Genomic DNA, 19,271 nt, shown 5'->3' with positions numbered 1-19,271 from the left:
AAAACCTACCTTACCTAACCTTAACCTTCAGCCTACCTTAAAAAAGCTATAACCCAAATTCTTTGATGTTATGAACCATAAGCTTACATAATTGGCACTCTTACATAATTGGCAAAGAAATATATTTTAATGTTATGGTCCACATCTTAAGTTCCTTCTGTAAATGTGTAGATGCCTTAAGTGTTTTAATTTCTTTTGCTTAAAAAACAAACATTTGATCTGCATGACAATTCAGAGGAATTCAGCAATTTCTGGACATCCTTCTGTAAATTATTAAACAGTGCTACATGATCATACCTGTGATCGTTTGAACTTCAACTCTTGTTTTATGAAGGTTGATGTATTTGGAGTTTCTCAGTTTGCAGTTTCTGTTTCTATTACTGTAACCCAGTACTGATCGTAAAACTAATTAAGTGATAATCAGAATCTAATGGAGTCTCATTCAGGAAGAAGTCCCGCAAACCCTGTCTCAAAAACAACTTACAGAAATATCTGGAACAAATTCCTTAAAGCATCGAATCTGATGATACATCAGTTTTGGTCCTTCTGTGACAACCCCTGAAGATTGAACTCGGGATGAATGTAGCGGGCACCAGTTCTGGAGCCACTCAGCACACACAAGCAGATCACACATGTAAAATAAAGAAATTGATAATGATTCTGCACTGACCTGACACAGTGGATGTTTTTTCACCCCAGCTGTAGCTGTCAGCTGGATCTGTAGCTTTTAGCCTTGTAGGTTTAAGGTCTGGTGTTGCTGGACAGCAGGTCCTAGACAAGGTGGTCTGAGATGGTCCGTTAGTCACTTTATCCACAGCCAAAGACGTTACAGTAATGCAAATTAACCTAACATTTTAACAAAGCATGCCTGATATGATTATATATTTGCATGAGAAAAAATGTTAAGACATGTTATCAACTGCAGTTCTGTTCCAAAAAAAAAGTGGAAAACAGACACATAAAATTCATCTTAAATGATTATCAATTTATCTGACACTTTTTTGGAAAATAGCTAGCAATGTGAGGTTAGACATTAATGGCATACACTAATTTATGTTGTGTAATTACTAATTTAAATTGCGTTTTCAGGTCAGGGAACCAAACAGCTCTAAGAACAGACAGGACCAGCCTATCCCATGGAATCAAGTGAGCCAAGTGCCAGTACACTCAAAGGATAAAAGCACAGTTTAGCAACAACAGAGACACACAGAGTCTGTGGCATGGCATCCAGACCATTACAAATTACAAGCCCCCGCTACAGGCCTGCGACAGGAAAAACTCTCTGCCAGATCAACTCAACAAATTTTATGCATGCTTTGAAATGCTGAACAATACACCAGCACTAAAGACACCACAAACAGCTAATGACCAGGTCCTGTGTCTGTCCACAGCAAGTGTGAAAAGGACCTTAACTAGGATCAACCCCCGCAAGGCTGCTGGCCCAGAAAACATACCTGGCCATGTTCTAAAGGACTGTGTAGAAAAGCTGAAAGATGTCTTCAGGTTTCAAGTTTCAAGTTCATTATCATAGGTACAAGTACCGTGTACAACATCATGAAATTCTTCTTGAATGCTTCTCCACACACTATCAGCAAAAACAATAGATAATACTGCACAAAACAAAACAATAATAATGACAATGAGTAATGCTAATAACAATAACAATAAGAACAAGAAATACCACTAGACAGCCAGAGAACTCAAAACATGAGAATCCTTAAAGTGACAGTGTAATGTGCCAATGTGCTTGGAAGGAGCAGTCCAACTCTAGTTACAAATGTGGCACACTGGTGAGGGTTGTATACCCTTGCAGCAGTGGGGTAAAAGCTGTTCCTGTACCTATCAGTGTGGGTTCGAATAGACTTGAGACATTCTCCAGACGGCAGAAAAGAGAGTGCGGGGTGACTATGATCTTTCATGATGCACATCGTCTTTCTGCGGCAGCGTATGGTGTTCAGTTCATCAGGGAGAGATGCAGCAGCTCCTGTCAATGTCCGCATCCGTGGTTTATAATCTGTTAAAGTTTGGATTCCCAAACTATGAGCATCTTCAGCATTTCACTGGCCCAGGCAGTTATTCCCACATGTATCAAAGCGACCACCGCACCTGATGGTAATCAAGAACAGGGATAAAGGCAGTGCCGTCCTAGCACAAGGTTGTGGAATCTTGCAACACCCTGGCTTGCTGGTTCAGCGAGTCTTCACTTACGTCTTGTTCTTAGTTCTTGTATTCACCTGGTTTTCGACCTCTGCTTGCTTTCTCGTGTACTGAGTATTGTCTTGCCCCAGAAATGATGTTTGCACCCCGGAAGACCCACATCTATCCCTGACCATCGATTTTGTCTGCCTCTGTGTTTTCAGATCCAGAATAAACACACCCGCACTTGAGTCCAAACCTCTACCTCTTGTCTCCTGTCCCAGATCGTGACAACTCCTATATGTTCATGAGAATGATAATAAAGTGGACTTTGACTTTACACAGCAGGGTCATTTTACAGTTCAGGGCAAGCACTTTGATGAGGGTACTACAGTAGGAGTTGGAATTTTGGAATTGAACCCAAGGGCCTTTAACTGCAAGGCAGTGCTCGTACCACCACCCCACCTGGGGGAAAAAAAAAAAGAAAAAGAATCGTTTACTCGAGTAAGAAAAGGCCAAGCTATGAGTTGACAAATGTCCAGTAGATGGCGTAGTGATGGTGTAGTAGGACCTATTTGTTCAAAGCCAACGGATCCCTCAGTCACAAAAAACGCGAAGTTACAGCTTGTAGCATTTGTACATAAGTGGACACCTGCGTGTTTCTTTTACAACACAATGATCGCCAACTTTTAAATATTTTGACCCGAAAAATTCTTCTGACTTTTTGTTTCTTGCCAGGGTTTCTTGCGTTGGAAATGATGATGTGTGTGGACTACCTGTCACCAGTAGTATAACTTTATACCACCTCTACTCCAGCTCAGAGATGAAGAACAGACAAAGCAGTTATATATTGCTCTCACTAAGAGAACGGATCTTTCTTATCCTTCTCAGGACTTTCTCCTGTCGGCATCAGATGAGTTTGCATGAGGCTTGAAGGGCAGAAAGTTCAGATGGTTCATAAAACTACAGGATGTTTCCTTGGTTCATGCTAGCGGTTTATTGAATGTTTTGATTTTACATTTGCCAAAAAATAATTTTTAAGATGCCTAGAGTTAGTTGCCCATTTAAACAGATGTACAATTTTAGGGTAACTGTCTTGTTCAAGGCTATTACAGCCGAAGGTGGGATTCAAACTTCTCATTATAGGCAACTGGGTGTCACCAATTAACTTCTATCATGTGTCCTTGGACTGCAGGGGGTAGGGGTACACAAACATGAGGAGAATACAAACTCCACATGATAAACTGAGTGGGAATCGAACCCATGTCATGTTCTCCTACAAGCTCCAGGCACTGTGGGACAGCGTTACCATGCCACCCCTCTTACAACACGATTACAATTTATATGTGACACACACACTGGCTGAAACCGCTCGTCTCAAGCAGGGTCGCGGCGAGCCGGAGCCCAACCCGGCAACACAGGGCGCAAGGCTGGAGGGGGAGGGGGTGCACCCAGGACGGACACCAGTCCACCAGGCACCCCAAGCGGGACCTGGGACCTGAACCCCAAACCCCAAACCCGCCAAAGAGCAGGGCTTGGCCGCGCCCCCTCTGTGTGACCCATAGCTTGAGCAGCACATTAAGATCATAAAGGGTTAAAATTTCTCTTTGCAATGAGACCAATCAGAGTTTAGTGATTATGAATCAGTTTATTGCCGACCAATCAGAGGTTGCATTCGGTTTTCCTCCTGCCTTGATTGACTTCATTTCAAGTATAGTGTGATTATTAAGTTTGGTATAGATGTTTGTTCTATTGTTGGAGTTGAGTCTTGTAACAGTTAAGTAAACCTTGTTTCTAAAATTAGTTATTTTGTAAATCAGTATTTTATCAATTTTTGTCATATGGGTTGTGATAACATGTTGCTAACATGCTAGCAGGTGGTTGGTTTGAAAAGTGTAAAAATTTGGGGTTAAACAATTCCTTATTCTATTTTAAATACACTGTATTGGGCTGAAGAAATTTTGTTTGCTTTTAGTTGCTGGACGGCTGTGGGTGCTAGTTGTTCAGAACATTAGAAAGCATTATATACAAAAATTTGACATTTGTGTAGTTTTTTATGATTTTTTTTTAACTCAAGTAAGTTTCTGGACAAGTACTTTTACTTCAGTATTTTTAAGAAACAGTACTTTTCTTTCATATTGTTTGGGCATCTACCCAACTCTTTCCAACACCTAACACACGCACCAAGTGTGTAATCCACTGCCAGGACACACTGCCACTGTGGCTCTCTGATCACTCAAAGATAGGGGCGCTGTGGAGTAACGGGGGGGGCTGATTCACGGACATCTGTCCACAAGACCCTTCGACTGTGGTCCGTGGAGCAGGGGATGGATGGGGCGCCGGAGAACTGGACCTCAGTCGCTTGAAGACCAGCAGGACTTCCAACGCCAGGGCTGTGGTCCGCACCCACCCAGCCCGGGTGGTTGTGCTGGGGGTCGTGGGTCTCTCTCTCCTCCATCGTGGAAGTGCGATTTCCACACAGCGAACATAGATTAGTTTTCAGTGGAGCCGAAGGGTGGACAGACAGTGTAGACACTGCCGTCTTGGGGACTGTGACGGGTTCGGGTAAAAAACACATTTTACTCGGCCTGTTGTGGACTGATTGAGCTGTGTGCACTGACTGAGTGTCCCTGTGCGTGCGCGCGCTCGTCATGCAGAGAACCGTTGAAAAGTAAATACTGTACGAACGAAGTCGATGTATTTCACTGTATTTCGGGGTATCTGTCTGTAGCGGCTCGCACGGACTGTCACTCGTACCATGTGACTCGTCGTGTCACTCCCAGTGCTACAATGTAACAAGCGGCCGCGCGCGGCTCACGGTGCTGCTCTTCTGGGGGGGGGGCTCTGTCACTCTGCAGGGATCAACCTGAGGAGCGAAACTTTCTTGGACAGCCGTGTGTTCGCAATGACTTTTCATTTCTGACTTTTTCATTTGCTGGACGTAATTTACTACTCCTGTTCCTAAATAAATACATAATCTCCTCTACACGGCACGCGCGGACTGAGCGCGACAAGAAGGTAATAAGAAAAAGAAAAAGGGAAATAGAGACTCGATCTGGATTGTTAAAAGGCACTGGAGAAGGACGCCCGCGACATGGACCCCGCGAAGCCGCGGCTGGTTTGGTTGCCTTGGAAACAGACTGTGCTCCCCTTGTGTCTGTGGCTTGTGTTGGGTGGGTCCGGAGGGCGTGCGGAGGATGACGACAACTTCAATGCAGAGGTGATTTCATTTGATTTTATTTTCGTATTTGTGCACGTTTTGTAGATGAGCATCCTGTCCACTCCTGACTCCAATACATGTGGTCCTTACATGTGAGTTTTCACTGCACTTTCCCCAGATTATCAAGTCAGAGCAGTTAAGAATGACTGGATATTTCTAACTACTGCTGTTACTGCTGTTTCCATTAGACCACGTGTGCGCCCTGTCCCACACAGGGGTCAAGCCTGTTTCCTCCTCTGTGTTTCCTTGTAGGTTTTATAAATGAATGACCCAGTGTTTTGAAACACGCCTACTGCAATTGTGTGTGAGAGGATAGTCTCAAGGTGCACCTCAAGGTGCACAAGCAACACTTCTCATTTCTAGCTCTTCACACTTCTCTCACTCGTGCAGTTTTTTCAGTTTTAATGTGCTTTATCAATTTTGATAAACTTCTCTTGGTAAAATGCTAACTGAACCGAACCCCTCAGCTCAGTCACAGTGACACACTGTGTGTGTCTCAGTGCCATGTTGCAGGGGTCACATGGGGACTCATTCTTTCTTTCTGCACTAAGCTGTTGTGTTGGACACCAGTGAGAAGTCACTGTGTAGCATCTCTTTCTGGATACCAAAAGCAGTGGTGTCTCACAGGCAATAAACTCCAACAACCAAAAAGATTCAGTACTTTGTTATTGAGCTGCTGTGCAGAGGCTTTTATCCAAAGTGGCTGGAGCAGCTCTGGCTGAGAACTCCGTCGAGGAAGATGCTTTCACCCCCACACTGGAGCTATGTGCAATTTAGAAATAGCCCAAAAGAATCATGGCATAAAACATGCTTTCCAACATTCCATCCAACAGTTTTCCAATATATTTAGAACAATATGGAGGTAATAATGCCTATGGAAAATGTCAAGTTTCTTTTTTAAACACTGTTTACAGCCAAGCTTCCACTTTGTTTTATTGAATCCTTGCAAGTGGCTTCAGCTAAATAAATAAATATACACATATATACACACACACACTGAAACCACTTGTTCCAGAGCCTATCCTGGCAACACAGGGCACAAGGCTGGAGGGGGAGAGAATACACCCAGGATGGGATGCCAGGCCATCGTAAGGCATCCCAATCAGGACTCAAACCCCAGATCCATCAGAGAGCGGACACAGGCCCAACCTGCCGCGCCACCGCACCCTCTGCTAAGTAAATAGTTGTAAAAGTAATAATAATAGTCACCAAAACCACTGTGTCCCCGAGTTACCTTCTGCCGGTGCCCTCGGGACACGGGTTCTTCCGGCTTCCACCATCACCTCTTCACTGGTTCACTGATTCTTCACTGTCTGTTTGTCCTCTTTTAGATGAATATTCAAGGTTTGAAGCTGGAGGTTGAATTTCTTCAATGTTTTCCCTGCCCCTCAGTCCTTCACTACATTTCCTTGTTAATTATTCTGTGAATGATTCTCTGCTAAATAGCTCATGTCACCCACACTGCTTTCACAGAGACTATGCCTGTTTGTGCACGTGTCTTTGTATGTATGTGAGACACATAACATGAACACTGTGGTGTTTTTTTCTGGCTGTTTACCATAGTATCTTTTCTCATACCCCCAGCCAAATTGTTGCAGCTGATGTTTATCATAAAACTCAAGCTGCTTGTCAGACGGTGAAACACACCCATGTCTTTCTCAGGAAAGTGAACTGCCCCACTCAGTGTGTATGTCGTCGCAGGCCCAGCAGAAACCAGGGCTCATTCTGCTGCCCACCTTGGATCACCAGTGTGCTGCTGAACAGCAGCCTGCCTCAGCTGTGGTACATGTGACTGTGACCGCTGGATGTGACAGCTGTTGTCTGATGGCGACACACAGAGGGGAGGCGTTTGAGCGTTCCATGAGCTGAGGAAGGAACAATGGGCTCACTTGTGTTCAACTGGCAGTGTCAGATAAAGGGGGAGAGAGAGGGAGGGAGAGAAAAAGGAGATGATGACGATGAGGAAGAAGAGAAAGAAGTTTGGTTTGAGCTGTATAACTTCACAATACCATCATCGTCCCAGTCTGGTTTTCATGTCCCACACCCTGGTGATCTCCACCTTGTTGGTGTGATGGTTTAATGATAGCTGGGACTTGAGGCTGAGCTGTATGCTCCTGTATCTTCCACAATGCACCAGGTATGAAAGGCAGCACTGCTGATTGCTTTGGAACCTTTGATGATGCAGGTGTTGCAGGTTCTGCAAGTGATCTGGGTTAGGTGAGGTGTGAATCAGAAAAGTGTGTGTTCCTTTCCAGAGTCTCCTTTTGTCTCTGAAGAGAGGTAGATGCTCCTTAGGTAGATGCACACACACACACAGGTGGTAGCATCTGAATGATCCAGTCACTCTCCCCCAGCAGTCCCTGGCTTGCAGTGAAACCTGGGCCTTCTCTAGTGTCCTCAGTAACAATGGTCACACTGGACACTGCACTCTGCAAAGCAGTTTGTGGATGAGGGCAGGGCTGTGTGTCCTGGGGATGGATTAAGTGCTGCTTGCTACTGAAATTCACACATCCCCTGGAATTTCCAAACTCAAAATAGATTTTTTTTTTTTAAAAATTAAAAAACCCTTATTCTTCTTTATTTATTTGCCAGATGTGGATAGACAAACACATTGGGACAGTTATGTCAGAGCAACAGTCCTCTGCATTCTAACTGGACCCTTTTCACCCCCAGTTCCCAAACCATATGGGGCCTTGGGTTGAGCATGGTCTGTGCTCACACTTCCTGTCTGTCTCCCCTGTGGTTTCTTGTCTCTTTGATCGTTCTCCTGCCTTTGAGGTGAAGATTATGCCATATGTGATTGTCCTATATGTGTATGTGTGTGTAACAACTCTGTATTTCTCTCCCTTCCCCAGTCATGGCTCAGGATGTATGGTTACCTGCCCCAGGACAGCAGGAAGATGTCTACAATGCGCTCTACAGAGATCCTCTCTGCTGCCATCAGTGAAATGCAGCGTTTCTACGGTCTGACCGTAACCGGAGTTCTGGACGGGGCCACACAGGAGTACGTTCCGTGCTGATGCACCTCACTGGACCACCATGTCTTCACCTGCAACAGATTCTGTAGCTCACAGTTTAGATTGTTTGTTATGGCTGGGGAGATGTGGTGGCACAGCAGGGTTTCCCAGGGCCTGCTCTCTGGTGGGTCTGGGGTTCAAGTCCTGCTTGGGGTGTTCTCTGATGGACTGGCGTCCCCTCCAGCCCTGTGTTGCCGGGCTAGGCTCCGGTTTGCTGCAAACCCACTGGGGGCAAGCAATTTTGGACAATGTGTGTTTTGGCTGGACCCGTCTCCACCCAGCATGTTTTCCTGCTGCTATATCCAAATGTTCAAATGTACCTGATCACCTGGTCACCTGGTCAGTCAACAGCTGCAGTTGAGGTACCAGGTTACCGTTGACTGCACTGCTGACACGTTTCTCTTTTTCAGGGCTATGAAGAGGCCCCGTTGCGGGGTCCCCGACAAGTTCGGTGGTCAGATCAAAACAAATGTTAGGCGGAAACGCTACGCACTGACAGGTCACCGGTGGAACAAAGAATATCTGACCTTCAGGTAGGAGTTTACCCAATTTACTCTCATTTGACCCCATTTCACACCAGTGCATTTATTTATCATCAAGACAGTAATGTGGTGGACCCCTCCCGTTCTCTGGGGTTTAACACTAGTAGATGGGGAAAGGAGTCTCACAAATAGCTCACCAATAAACCTTAAGAAATAAGCACCTATAATGTAACAAATCTTTAATTTTTACATTTGTTTATAACTTAGATAAGATGAAAAGAGCAGTTAAACACAAAAATGAAATAAGTATAAAATTCACTATTCTCAACTCTGTGGTGCCCAACGAGCTGAGAGACACGCCTATGTTTACTACAGCAGCTGAGTGCCATTTAGAGAAGCTTTGTAGATGTGGAAAACATCAAATTTTTTATTTTTCATTGCTGCCTGGAAATAAACCACAAAAAGTAAAACTGTAAAAAAAAAAAAAAAGCATGTAAACATGAAAAGGTGAATGTGAGTGAACCCCTGCCTGGGCAGGTGTGGTGGGACTACCAAGAACCCTTCACAAGATTACCTATCTGTCAGATGCTTTTCCTCTCCTCTTCTTTACCCTTACTTACACCTTTTGGTCTGTGGTAAATGCCCCTCTCAGCATCCAAAACTACACGCCCAAGGTGGGGCAGTACAACTCGTATGAGGCAGTGCGTAAGGCCTTCAGCGTGTGGGAGAGCGCCACCCCTTTGCACTTTGAGGAGGTCCCCTACCATGAGGTCAAGTACAACCGGCGCAAAGAACCCGACATCATGGTCTTCTTTGCTTCGGGTTTCCATGGAGACAGCTCACCCTTTGACGGTACTGGCGGCTTCCTGGCCCATGCATACTTCCCCGGCCCCGGCATGGGCGGGGACACACACTTCGACTCGGATGAACCCTGGACGCTGGGAACCTATGACCTCACAGGTGAGCAGCTCTGCCTCCAGGCTCATATTTACTCATGTGCTGTGAATCGGTGTGCCGGGGCAGTTGGAGCAGTTGGAGCTGCTCTGATAATCAGCTGCCTCCCAGGGAACGACCTGTTCCTGGTGGCCGTGCACGAGCTGGGTCATGCCCTGGGCCTGGAGCACTCCAACAACCCCATGGCTATCATGGCGCCCTTCTACCAGTGGATGGATACGGATAGCTTCCAGTTGCCGGAGGATGACCTGCGCGGCATACAGCAAATTTACGGTGGGTCTCCTTGTACTGCAAGCTGGGGCTGAAGATTGCCTGCTGCTCGCCTCCTCCCCATGTGGTCGTGGCTCTATCCACAGATGAATAAACTGAATCCACAGTCTTTGCTGTCCTGGTTCCCCAGGGTCCCCAGGCAGGAGCCCCACCAAGGCCCTGCCCACTGTCACTCCCCGCCAGCCCAACCCGCCCCCACGGAGGCCTGACAGCCCCCGTGCCACAGAGCAACCTGACCACTATGGCCCCAACATCTGTGAGGGCAATTTTGACACCGTCACCATGCTCCGTGGAGAGATGTTCGTGTTCAAGGTGAGAACAGAACTTAGCCTTCAGTTACGACTAGTGATTAGTGCCCCCCAGTGTGAGCCAAGGGGACTCCATTATGATGCCTCTAAGCTATGATAAAACATCAACATTCTTGATTTACTGGTTTATAGGATGACTTTGACAGCAAATCCATCTATCTATCTATCTATCTATCTATCTATCTATCTATCTATCTAATCTATCTAAAGGTCTGCAAATTTAGTACAAGTGTAAATGTATGAATTATGTCGAGCTGCTCTGTTTGCCATGTTCCTGTACAGAAATAGGAAAACCGTCAATAAGGATGGAAACAAACAGTAAATGGGCCAAAAGTGTTCACTCGCTGTACAAATAAGGACATGTAAAGAAGCACACTGCAAACGCCTCCAGTGGACGCAGCTGCTCCACCCATTTGTGCATGATAGTGTGGGGGGCTGCTCACAGGCCCTGTTTTAGAACCTGTACGGATCAAAGTACTAAGTGGAGGCTGGAGCCCAGATCTGTGTCTGTCATAGGCGTTCTCAAACCGTTACCCTCCAGCGCGCTCTCCCAGTTTCGATGAGATGGGGGCCAAGACCAAGGCATCACTAACAGGCATCTGAGGGGGGAAGAGGTTCTCCACAGCTGAGTGAGGGGCCTGGGGAAGCAATTTATCACCATGGTGATAAGCCTGAGGGGCTAAGTGGGGAGGGGCAGAGAAGGTGGGGGTTTTAAATTTAGAGCCCTTTGGCAGAGTTCTTAGTTCTGCTTTTAACATCGGACACTGTGGGATTAGTGTCAAGTCTTGGGTGTCCGTGTGTGTGTGTGTGTGTGTGTGTGTGTGTGTGTGTGTCTGTGTGTGGACTTGGTTCACACAGCTTTTGCGATGTTTCAGGGACACAGTGATTTCAGTACAGATGGTGTTCAGTCTGTAGCCCTGTGGAGATTATATGATGGTGGGTCTCAGCAGCATGGATCTGAAACCAGAGGGCTGCTGGGACACTCTAGAGTTGTGGCATGGGGGAGAAGCTGAATCCCCTTATCTGGGGGATGGAGCATTTAGAGTGGTGTTGTGCCCCCAGGGGTCTACAGTGCCATGGATGGGGGTCTCACAGTGATGACACCACTTCTCTCCCTAACAGGGCAACTGGTTCTGGAGGGTCCGGCAGAACCGGGTCCTGGACAACTACCCCATGCCCATTGGGCACTTTTGGAGGGGGCTGCCTGGCGACATTGATGCAGTGTATGAACGGAACGATGGTCGTTTTGTTTTCTTCAAAGGTATTTTTCGGTCTTTGACACATAACTGCTGAATGATGGTACTTTCAGTTCAATAAGTGCAGTATTATAATATTGCAGTCAGTGACAGTGCTGTCACTTTAAGGGTTCTTCACACCTCTTCTGAGCTGCCTACTCCTACAGTTAATGTTAGTCAGACTTCTGTGGTCCCCATGGCATGAGCAAGAAGGAGTGTGTGGCTGTGGGGGAAAACAGACTGCCTGCACACTCCCCTGGGGGGCCGTGTGTGTGTTTTCTGGTTGTCAGGATGCAAAATCCCAGATCACTGCTGTAACCAAAGCCCTGGCAGCTGAGTCAGATTTTGTGGTCTATCCACCCCCACCATCTAGTAATGCATCTACATTTACTTATTTATTTCACCACTTTCTCCAAATTAAGTGACAGTGCTATGTTTGCACAGAGACAAACTGAATTACTCATTTATACAGCAGTAGGGTAAAAATATTACTATTGCTTTATATTATATATTGCCAAATATTACTATTGCTAAATTGCTATTACTCATTTTTTTAAATGAGTAACAGCAAGGTAATTTTTACTGCAAGTACCTTGATCAAGGACACTCCAGCAGGAGGTGGGATTCAATCCCAGGTCCATGAAGTGCCGAGCAGTTGCTCTAACTGCTGTGCCCTCTGCTGCATTTGGTTGCACTGTAACTGCGGTTTTTACGGCAATAATGTTGTACACAGCTGCAGCCATGTGGGAAACATTGCTGTGTTCATGATTTCACTGTGTAAACATTCCCACTCAATACTGAGTTCACTTTCAAAATATTCGCATACTGAGGCGTTGGACTTCGAGCCAAAACAGCGAACAAACAGACAGAGCTCTTGGACAGCAGATGTGGCTATGGGTGCAAAGTCCCATCTCACTGCTGGGCTCCCATTCTGCATGCCAACCCAGCCTTTGGGAATTGCACAGATGGGCAGTACCTCATCTGGAAGGGCACATTGAGAGGGCAGCGACCACCTCTGGAGTTCAATTACAGGTGGTCATTTGCTCCAGACACAACTAGCTCTACCCCTGACTCGCTCTCTCTCTCTCACTCTCTCCAGGGAGTAAGTACTGGGTTTTCCGGGAGGCGTACCTGGAGCCCGGTTACCCCCAGGAGCTTATTTACTATGGCCAAGGCATCCCCTATGATAGGATTGAGACCGCCATCTGGTGGGAGCCGTCAGGTTTCACATTCTTCTTCCAAGGAGACAGGTAAGACATCCCACGGAGGCACATCTTCAGCAGGTGCCTCTGCTTTCCAGCACTGAACTGCACGTGAACGTGAGGAGGAAGTTAACTGCAGGAGTTTGGACCTCCCTGACACAGTCAGGCAGATAAGTGGTCAACAAGTGTGACACCTGATCCTGCACATGTCACATGGGACATGATGGACGTCCAGGTGTGAGAAGAGAGACACAGATACTTCCCTGAGAGCTTGCACTTCTCCCTCCACAGATACTGGCGCTTCAACGAGGAGTCACGCACTGTGGACAGGGACTACCCCAAGCCCGTTAGCATCTGGGGCGGAATCCCCCCCTCCCCCAGGGGCGCGTTCCTCAGCAATGATGGAGGTGAGAGATTTGGGTGGGGGCCTAGGGGGAGGTGAATTTGGACCCCCCATAGAGAGAGAAAGGCAGATGAAAGGAACTTGTATGTTTGTCAAGTTCATACTTATAAATGTATGAATTTATGTGGCAAAACCGTAATGGTTCCATGATAAACCATAATGGTTACAGCAGCATGCAGCCCTTCAGTGGGGGAATGAGCAAGGAAGTCTGGGTGAGAGGTTCGAAGAACTGACATGGGGGCTGGGTGTAGGAGGGAGGTGGGATGAGGCCTTTGGTCCTCTCCCAGTCATTGTGGTCACAACCTGTGGTTCCCCAAGACCACATGCTGTGGTGCCACCTGCAGATTCTGGTCTACTTGTACAGCATCAGAGAACAGTGTGAGTCCACTTGAGGGAAAATGGTTTTCACGACTTGTTTGGTGGTGGAGCTGGAGCAGCAGTGAAATACCATGTTTCCCAGTTCTGCTGCAGCACTTCCCAGAGACATAGGTCATAGTGAGAAGCGTTCCTTGGACTTTTCTGTCCAGGTTGTCCCATGTAGCTGCTGTGCAGGTGAGCTCACACTTCTCGCTGGTGCTATGTAACCAGAGGTTCAGCTGAGAAGATCCTGACTGCAGGCTGAGCTGCACCCATCTAACTCCGGGCTGAAGATTGATTGTTCCAAAGTGACCTTCTGAGAGTCTGGTGCCCAAGTGTTGCCCCGTCCACTTTTGTTCTGTCCAAATGTGACTGAGGCTCACAGACCTCTTGATGTCACAGTAAAGACTAGGACCCCACTGGGGTCATACCCTGCTGACTGCAGTGTGTCAAAACAGTGCAAAAGTTTCTCAAAAAACACCTTTGGAAACCACACTCTCAGAAAAGGCATCCTTAGTCTAGTGGCCCTGCTGCAAAAATGGGTAAAACAGGATAAGAAGTTTAGTGCTTCAAAAGAGAAGTGTCCAATAAGGAATGAAGGCAGATGCGGGTGGACCCCGAGTGTTTAGTTTGTCACCTGCTGTGTGTCCCCAGCATTCACCTTCTTCTACAAAGGCACCAAGTACTGGAAGCTGGACAACCTGCGCATGAAGAGTGAACCGGGGTACCCCAAGTCCATCCTGCGAGACTTCATGGGCTGCTCTACAGACCCCAACCTGGACAAGGAAACAGAGCGCGATGGTGGCCGCAAGTGGCCCAAGGTGAACCAGACGCCCTTTGACCCCAATGCAAGGCATGATGAGGGTGGCAATGGCACCGTTGAAGGGGACAGTGAGGACGGGGGAGACCGGGACGTGGACGTAGTGGTCAAAGTGGACGATGGCAGGACGAGTGCAATGGATGTTGTCATGGTGACGGTACCACTCTTCCTGGTGCTGTGCATCCTGCTGCTCATCTACGCCATCATCAACACGCTTCAGCGTAAGGGATCCCCCAGGATGCTCGTCCACTGTAGGCGATCCCTCCAGAACTGGGTCTGACCTCTAACCTTTGGCTTACTGCTCTTCTCTTCCACTTGAGCATTTCGCCCAAACGTGCACAGGCACATATGACACATGGATGCACTATCTCTCTCTCTCTCTCACACACACACACACACACACACACACACACACACACACACACACACACACACACATACATACACACACACACACACACACACACACACACACACACACACACACACACACACCAACTGTAGTCCACTACCCTGGTGCTCTCTGCAATCCAGTGACTGACTCTAGTCTATTTATAAGAGAAAGTTTGCACATTTATTTTCTTTGTTTCTTTGTTTTGGTTTTGTATTGTTTCTGCTTGCTGTGTGGGATTTTTCTCTTGAACCGGGAAGTCATGTTTGCAGTCCCACCCCCCAGGGATGAGGAGGCTCCTCTGATACAAAGAGTCACTTCCATGTGTGAATGAACACAAATATGAAACCTCCTTCCTCCCAGTGGCCCCTGAGCTCTCCATGGGAAACCTGTTCATGTGAAACCTGTTGCGCCACCCATCTCCGTCATGTGTAACATGCACCACTTCCTCGCTCCCTCCATTGCTCACTTTCTCATTTGCTCACTCACTCACCTTGTGCCTTTCTACATCCTATAAGCTCTGTGCAGATGCGCTACCCTCCATGTGCCTGTGGGTGACTTGGTATCTGATGCAGGATTCACTGTGGTACTTTAGGGTGTTTTTTAATGGTACGCTATTCACTGGAGCCCCCCCTAAATCTCTACCACCTGGTTGCCTTTCCCACAATGCAGTGGGTTGGGGGGGTGGAATCACTGTGAAATTTGACTGTGTTCGTGCAACTGCGGTGTGTTCTGTTCCTTGCACTCACCTTCCGTCTTAGGCCTTAACTACCTTTTTGGGGTCCCTGGGTGTTGTGGAGGGACCATGACTCTCTAACCATGACCTGGGCCTCAAGGGCATCGTGGGTCTGCTGCCGGTCTACTGGACACTACATAGCAAAAGTCGGTACACACAAACACACGCTGAAAGTCCCAACAGGAAGACAGGGATGTGAACAGCGAAGTCATTCAGGACATGTTTCATGGCTCTTTTCCAACACTCGCTGAGAGGGGAACAGGATGGAGAAGGAAAGGAGCCACTACAGACCGAAAAGGTTTAACTGTTTTCTGTGGGTCTCAAACAGGTTTGTGTGTGTGCATGTGTGTCCACGAATGTGTTTGCTTGTGTCCGTGTGTGGATGATGCGTGAGAGACAGGGAAAGTTCCAGATTGTTGACCCACATGATGCTCCAGCCCTGGGTTCAGAAGTCTGGCTGCTTTGCTGAAGTGAGGTTGTTTTGCCCTTAATTCTCTTCACTTGATGAGGTAGGCAGCTCAGTGATATGTTGAACTGTGGCAGCTTGCCAGGCAATCCAGCTTGCTTCTTATCAGTAAGAAAAAGTCCCCTCTTCTGCTGCAATGTCCATTGTGGGACCACAGGGGGGGCTTCCCTGTGTGTTTATTTTTGTTGTGGCAGGCGGGGATACTTTGGTATTTTATCGAGTGTGCCCAGGGAGGCCTGCTCATTGCGTACACATGCAGTTGTCACCCCGGCATGGTGTGCCCAACCCAGTATCCTCTCACCAGCTCATTCCTTCTGCCCTTGAAATGGGACAAATGTTCCTGTAATAAATAGCCCGGCAGTGGAGTCACATGCTTTGTGTCACGTTCCTGAGTGTGAGCTCTCACATGCCACATGCGTCCCCTGTTGGTATGTCCTTGGTGTACACTGAGGGCAGGGCACCAAGCAAAGATGGAAAATGATTAATCTGTACATTTAAGTGGCAGGAGCTGTGAGCAGCACAATAGATTAAATATTCTGCTCTGGCTCTGATGGCCTGAGCTGAGCTCCTAGAAGTTCTTCACTCTTCTCCAGAAGCTACTCTGTGTCTCTGAACCCTTTCACCAACATGGCAGCTGAGGCATCCTGTCAGCTACGAGGACGGGAGACAGGAGGTAGGGTTTGGACCCAAGTGCGTGTGTTTATTTCCGTGCCAAAACACAGGAGGAAAGAGAGAACGGAAGTCAGGGGCAGGCATGGGTCTTCCAAGGCGCAGACATCATTTTCAGGGGCGAAGCAAACTGAGTAAACAGGTGAACAAGCAGAGGTCAGAAGCCAGGAGAATCAGGAACAGGGTACAGGGGGGCCAGACCACTGAATCACAAGGCAAGCATTGTAAGATTCCACAACCCTGTGCTGTGACGGCACTCCCTTTAAACCTGGTCGTGCTGATTAGCAACAGGTGCCGTTGCTTGGCTTGCTGATGAAGGCGTAACATGTCCTCTAGGTTTCTGCAGTTTCCTCCTGCAGATCTGGATGTGCAAAAAATGAACCATCAGCACCATCCTGAAAATATCATGCAATATTTGAATTTTTTTGGTGATACCACTTGGTCAGTGTTAACATTTCTGACTTTTTAACCTGGAGGTTAATTTAATTTTTGAATTAATTTTATTTCTGAGTTTTTTAGTTTGATTTATGTTGTTATTCAATTGTAAATAGTTTGATTTTATTTCCATGTGAGAGTGGTTCTACATTAATTTTTTAATTTGTAAATAACATTCCATTGTGAAGGTGGAGGCATTCTGGCACACTAGAAGTTTTTTACGTGTGTTTTGTTTTGCTCACTTTGTGTTGGGTGTGTAATAATCCATGCTGGACATGTGTAGCTCTTACACAATAAAAACACTGGCAGCCAAACCTGTGTCTGTCTTCATAAAGGCCTGGATGGTGTAAAAATGAGGAAAATATTGTCATTTATCCTTTTTCCAAAATGAGCCCCCCCCTTTATCATGTGACCATATCAACCTCAGCACTCTGGTTACTGTCTAACGAACCATTGATTGATTTGTACCCCAGTATCTGCAGCCCAGCAAGAGTGCTGAGCTCCTCCACCTCTGTTCACTTGGTGGTCCAACTCACAGGTGTCCATCAGTGAAAGCCCACCTGTTCTCAGTTTTGGCTCCAATGTGCTAGAATGAGCTCCTTGCATCCCTCAAAGCTGCTGAATCCCTTCCACATTCAAGAAGAGTCTCAAACCCATCTCTTTGAGAGCCACTTCTCTCCTGATCTCCTAACAGCTACGTAAATGAGTCCAACGCCATCTACTACGATTATCTATGTGCTCTCTGAATGTCACTTCTGTAGGCAACTACTTATGTGACCCAGCAACATTTTGGTATCGGATACACGAGTTGTTTTTCCTCAAACCCGTATCTATGTCTAAACTCTGTGTAATGTCTTTTGTTTTTGTTTACTTTGAGTTGTATGTCACTGTGGTGAAAAGTGTCTATTAACTGTAAATGTAGGAACGTTGTTCAGGGTATTACAGTAGCAGTCACCCTGTCACATCTATCTATCTATCTATCTATCTATCTATGTAATGTACTTGTTGGTCCATGAAGACTCTCTAAGTGGACATGTGGACAGCCAGCTGCTGGGTGCCACAGAGCACCATCTCACTGAAAGGAACTCCATCCATTATGGTTTGACCTTTTCTTCAAAGATCTCCAGACTGAATAACATAGACGGTTTCTCCATGGAAAATGCTATATGCTTTCTCCCCTCCCCCACTTTTCACACCATTAGGGTGTGTGCAGTAGGAGTTGTTACAGACTGTGCTCCAGGACACACACCGGTGTGCCCTATAAGGCAGCTCAGCAGCACATGCAAGTCCTGCCAAGATGTTTCTGTGAAATACAGAAGAAAGGCATCTGGCCAAACTCCCATAAACAGGCCTTTCCACCCTTGCAGGAACTGATGGTTTACATCTACATCTACTGGACACTTTTCTCCATTTCTGTGTTAAGGTGCCTGCAGTTCTTTACGCTTTTATACAGCTGGGTATTTTGAAACAGGGAGAGCTGGTGGCATAGTGGTTAGAGCTACTGCCTTTGGATCCAAAGATTACAGCTTTGATTCCTTCCTCCAGCTATAGTTCCCTTGAGCAAGGCACTTCCTCTAAATTGCTCCAGTAAAATTATCCAACTGCATAAATGGGTAAATTATTGTAACCTTAACATTGTAAGTTGCTTTGGAAAAAAAAAAAAAAGCTTCAGCTAAATAAATAAATGTAAGATAAGTACCTTGCTTGACAGTATTTCAGCAGGAAGTGGGATTTGAACTTGCAACATCTAAATCCAAAGGTGGCAACAATAACCACTTTATTACCAGCTACCCCATACACATACATGGGGGCACACACAGTACTTCATACACTGAGTGTTGCATATCTCTGGCTCCACTTGCAGTTCCTTTGCTGGAAGCTCTTTTTCCAGTGAGTGGGAGTGGTCACTCCACTTCCATAAAATAAAACTGATGCAACTGAACTTGAAACTCAGCTTCAAACTTTGTTTTAGGTAAAATGATTCTGCATGACATGTATTCTCATTGCACTGCTTTCGCCACAGTCTGTACCCCTCAACCAAACAGCCAAGTAGACAGAGACACCAAACACTGTACTATGTCCTTTGCCCTTGGTGGACAATAGCAGAGGACAAAGGAGGGTGTGAAGTGGTGCCAGACTGGAGGATGGGTGGCAGTCAGTTCCCAGGCCT

The 19,271-nt window shown here is 46.7% G+C and overlaps 1 protein-coding gene across 2 annotated transcripts; it reads left to right on the top strand.

Annotated features, from left to right (window-relative positions):
* Window positions 1-4,854: 4,854 nt before the first annotated feature.
* LOC108937807 (matrix metalloproteinase-15-like) lies at window positions 4,855-14,819 on the top strand. Of its 2 annotated transcripts, XM_018757965.2 has the most exons (10): window positions 4,855-5,356; window positions 8,212-8,360; window positions 8,784-8,906; window positions 9,508-9,815; window positions 9,921-10,082; window positions 10,210-10,391; window positions 11,510-11,648; window positions 12,722-12,872; window positions 13,116-13,231; window positions 14,239-14,819. In XM_018757965.2, the coding sequence occupies exons 1-10, from the start codon at window positions 5,231-5,233 to the stop codon at window positions 14,682-14,684; spliced, it is 1,902 nt and encodes a 633-aa protein (XP_018613481.1). In that variant the 5' UTR covers window positions 4,855-5,230; the 3' UTR covers window positions 14,685-14,819. The 2 variants fall into 2 exon arrangements, with proteins under 2 accessions (XP_018613481.1, XP_018613482.1); XM_018757966.2 differs by lacking the exon at window positions 9,921-10,082.
* The last annotated feature ends 4,452 nt before the right edge of the window (window positions 14,820-19,271 follow it).

The sequence above is a fragment of the Scleropages formosus genome, chromosome 1 (assembly GCF_900964775.1).
Source record: "Scleropages formosus chromosome 1, fSclFor1.1, whole genome shotgun sequence".
NCBI lineage: Eukaryota > Metazoa > Chordata > Actinopteri > Osteoglossiformes > Osteoglossidae > Scleropages > Scleropages formosus.
This window is presented reverse-complemented; position numbering and strand designations above follow the sequence as displayed.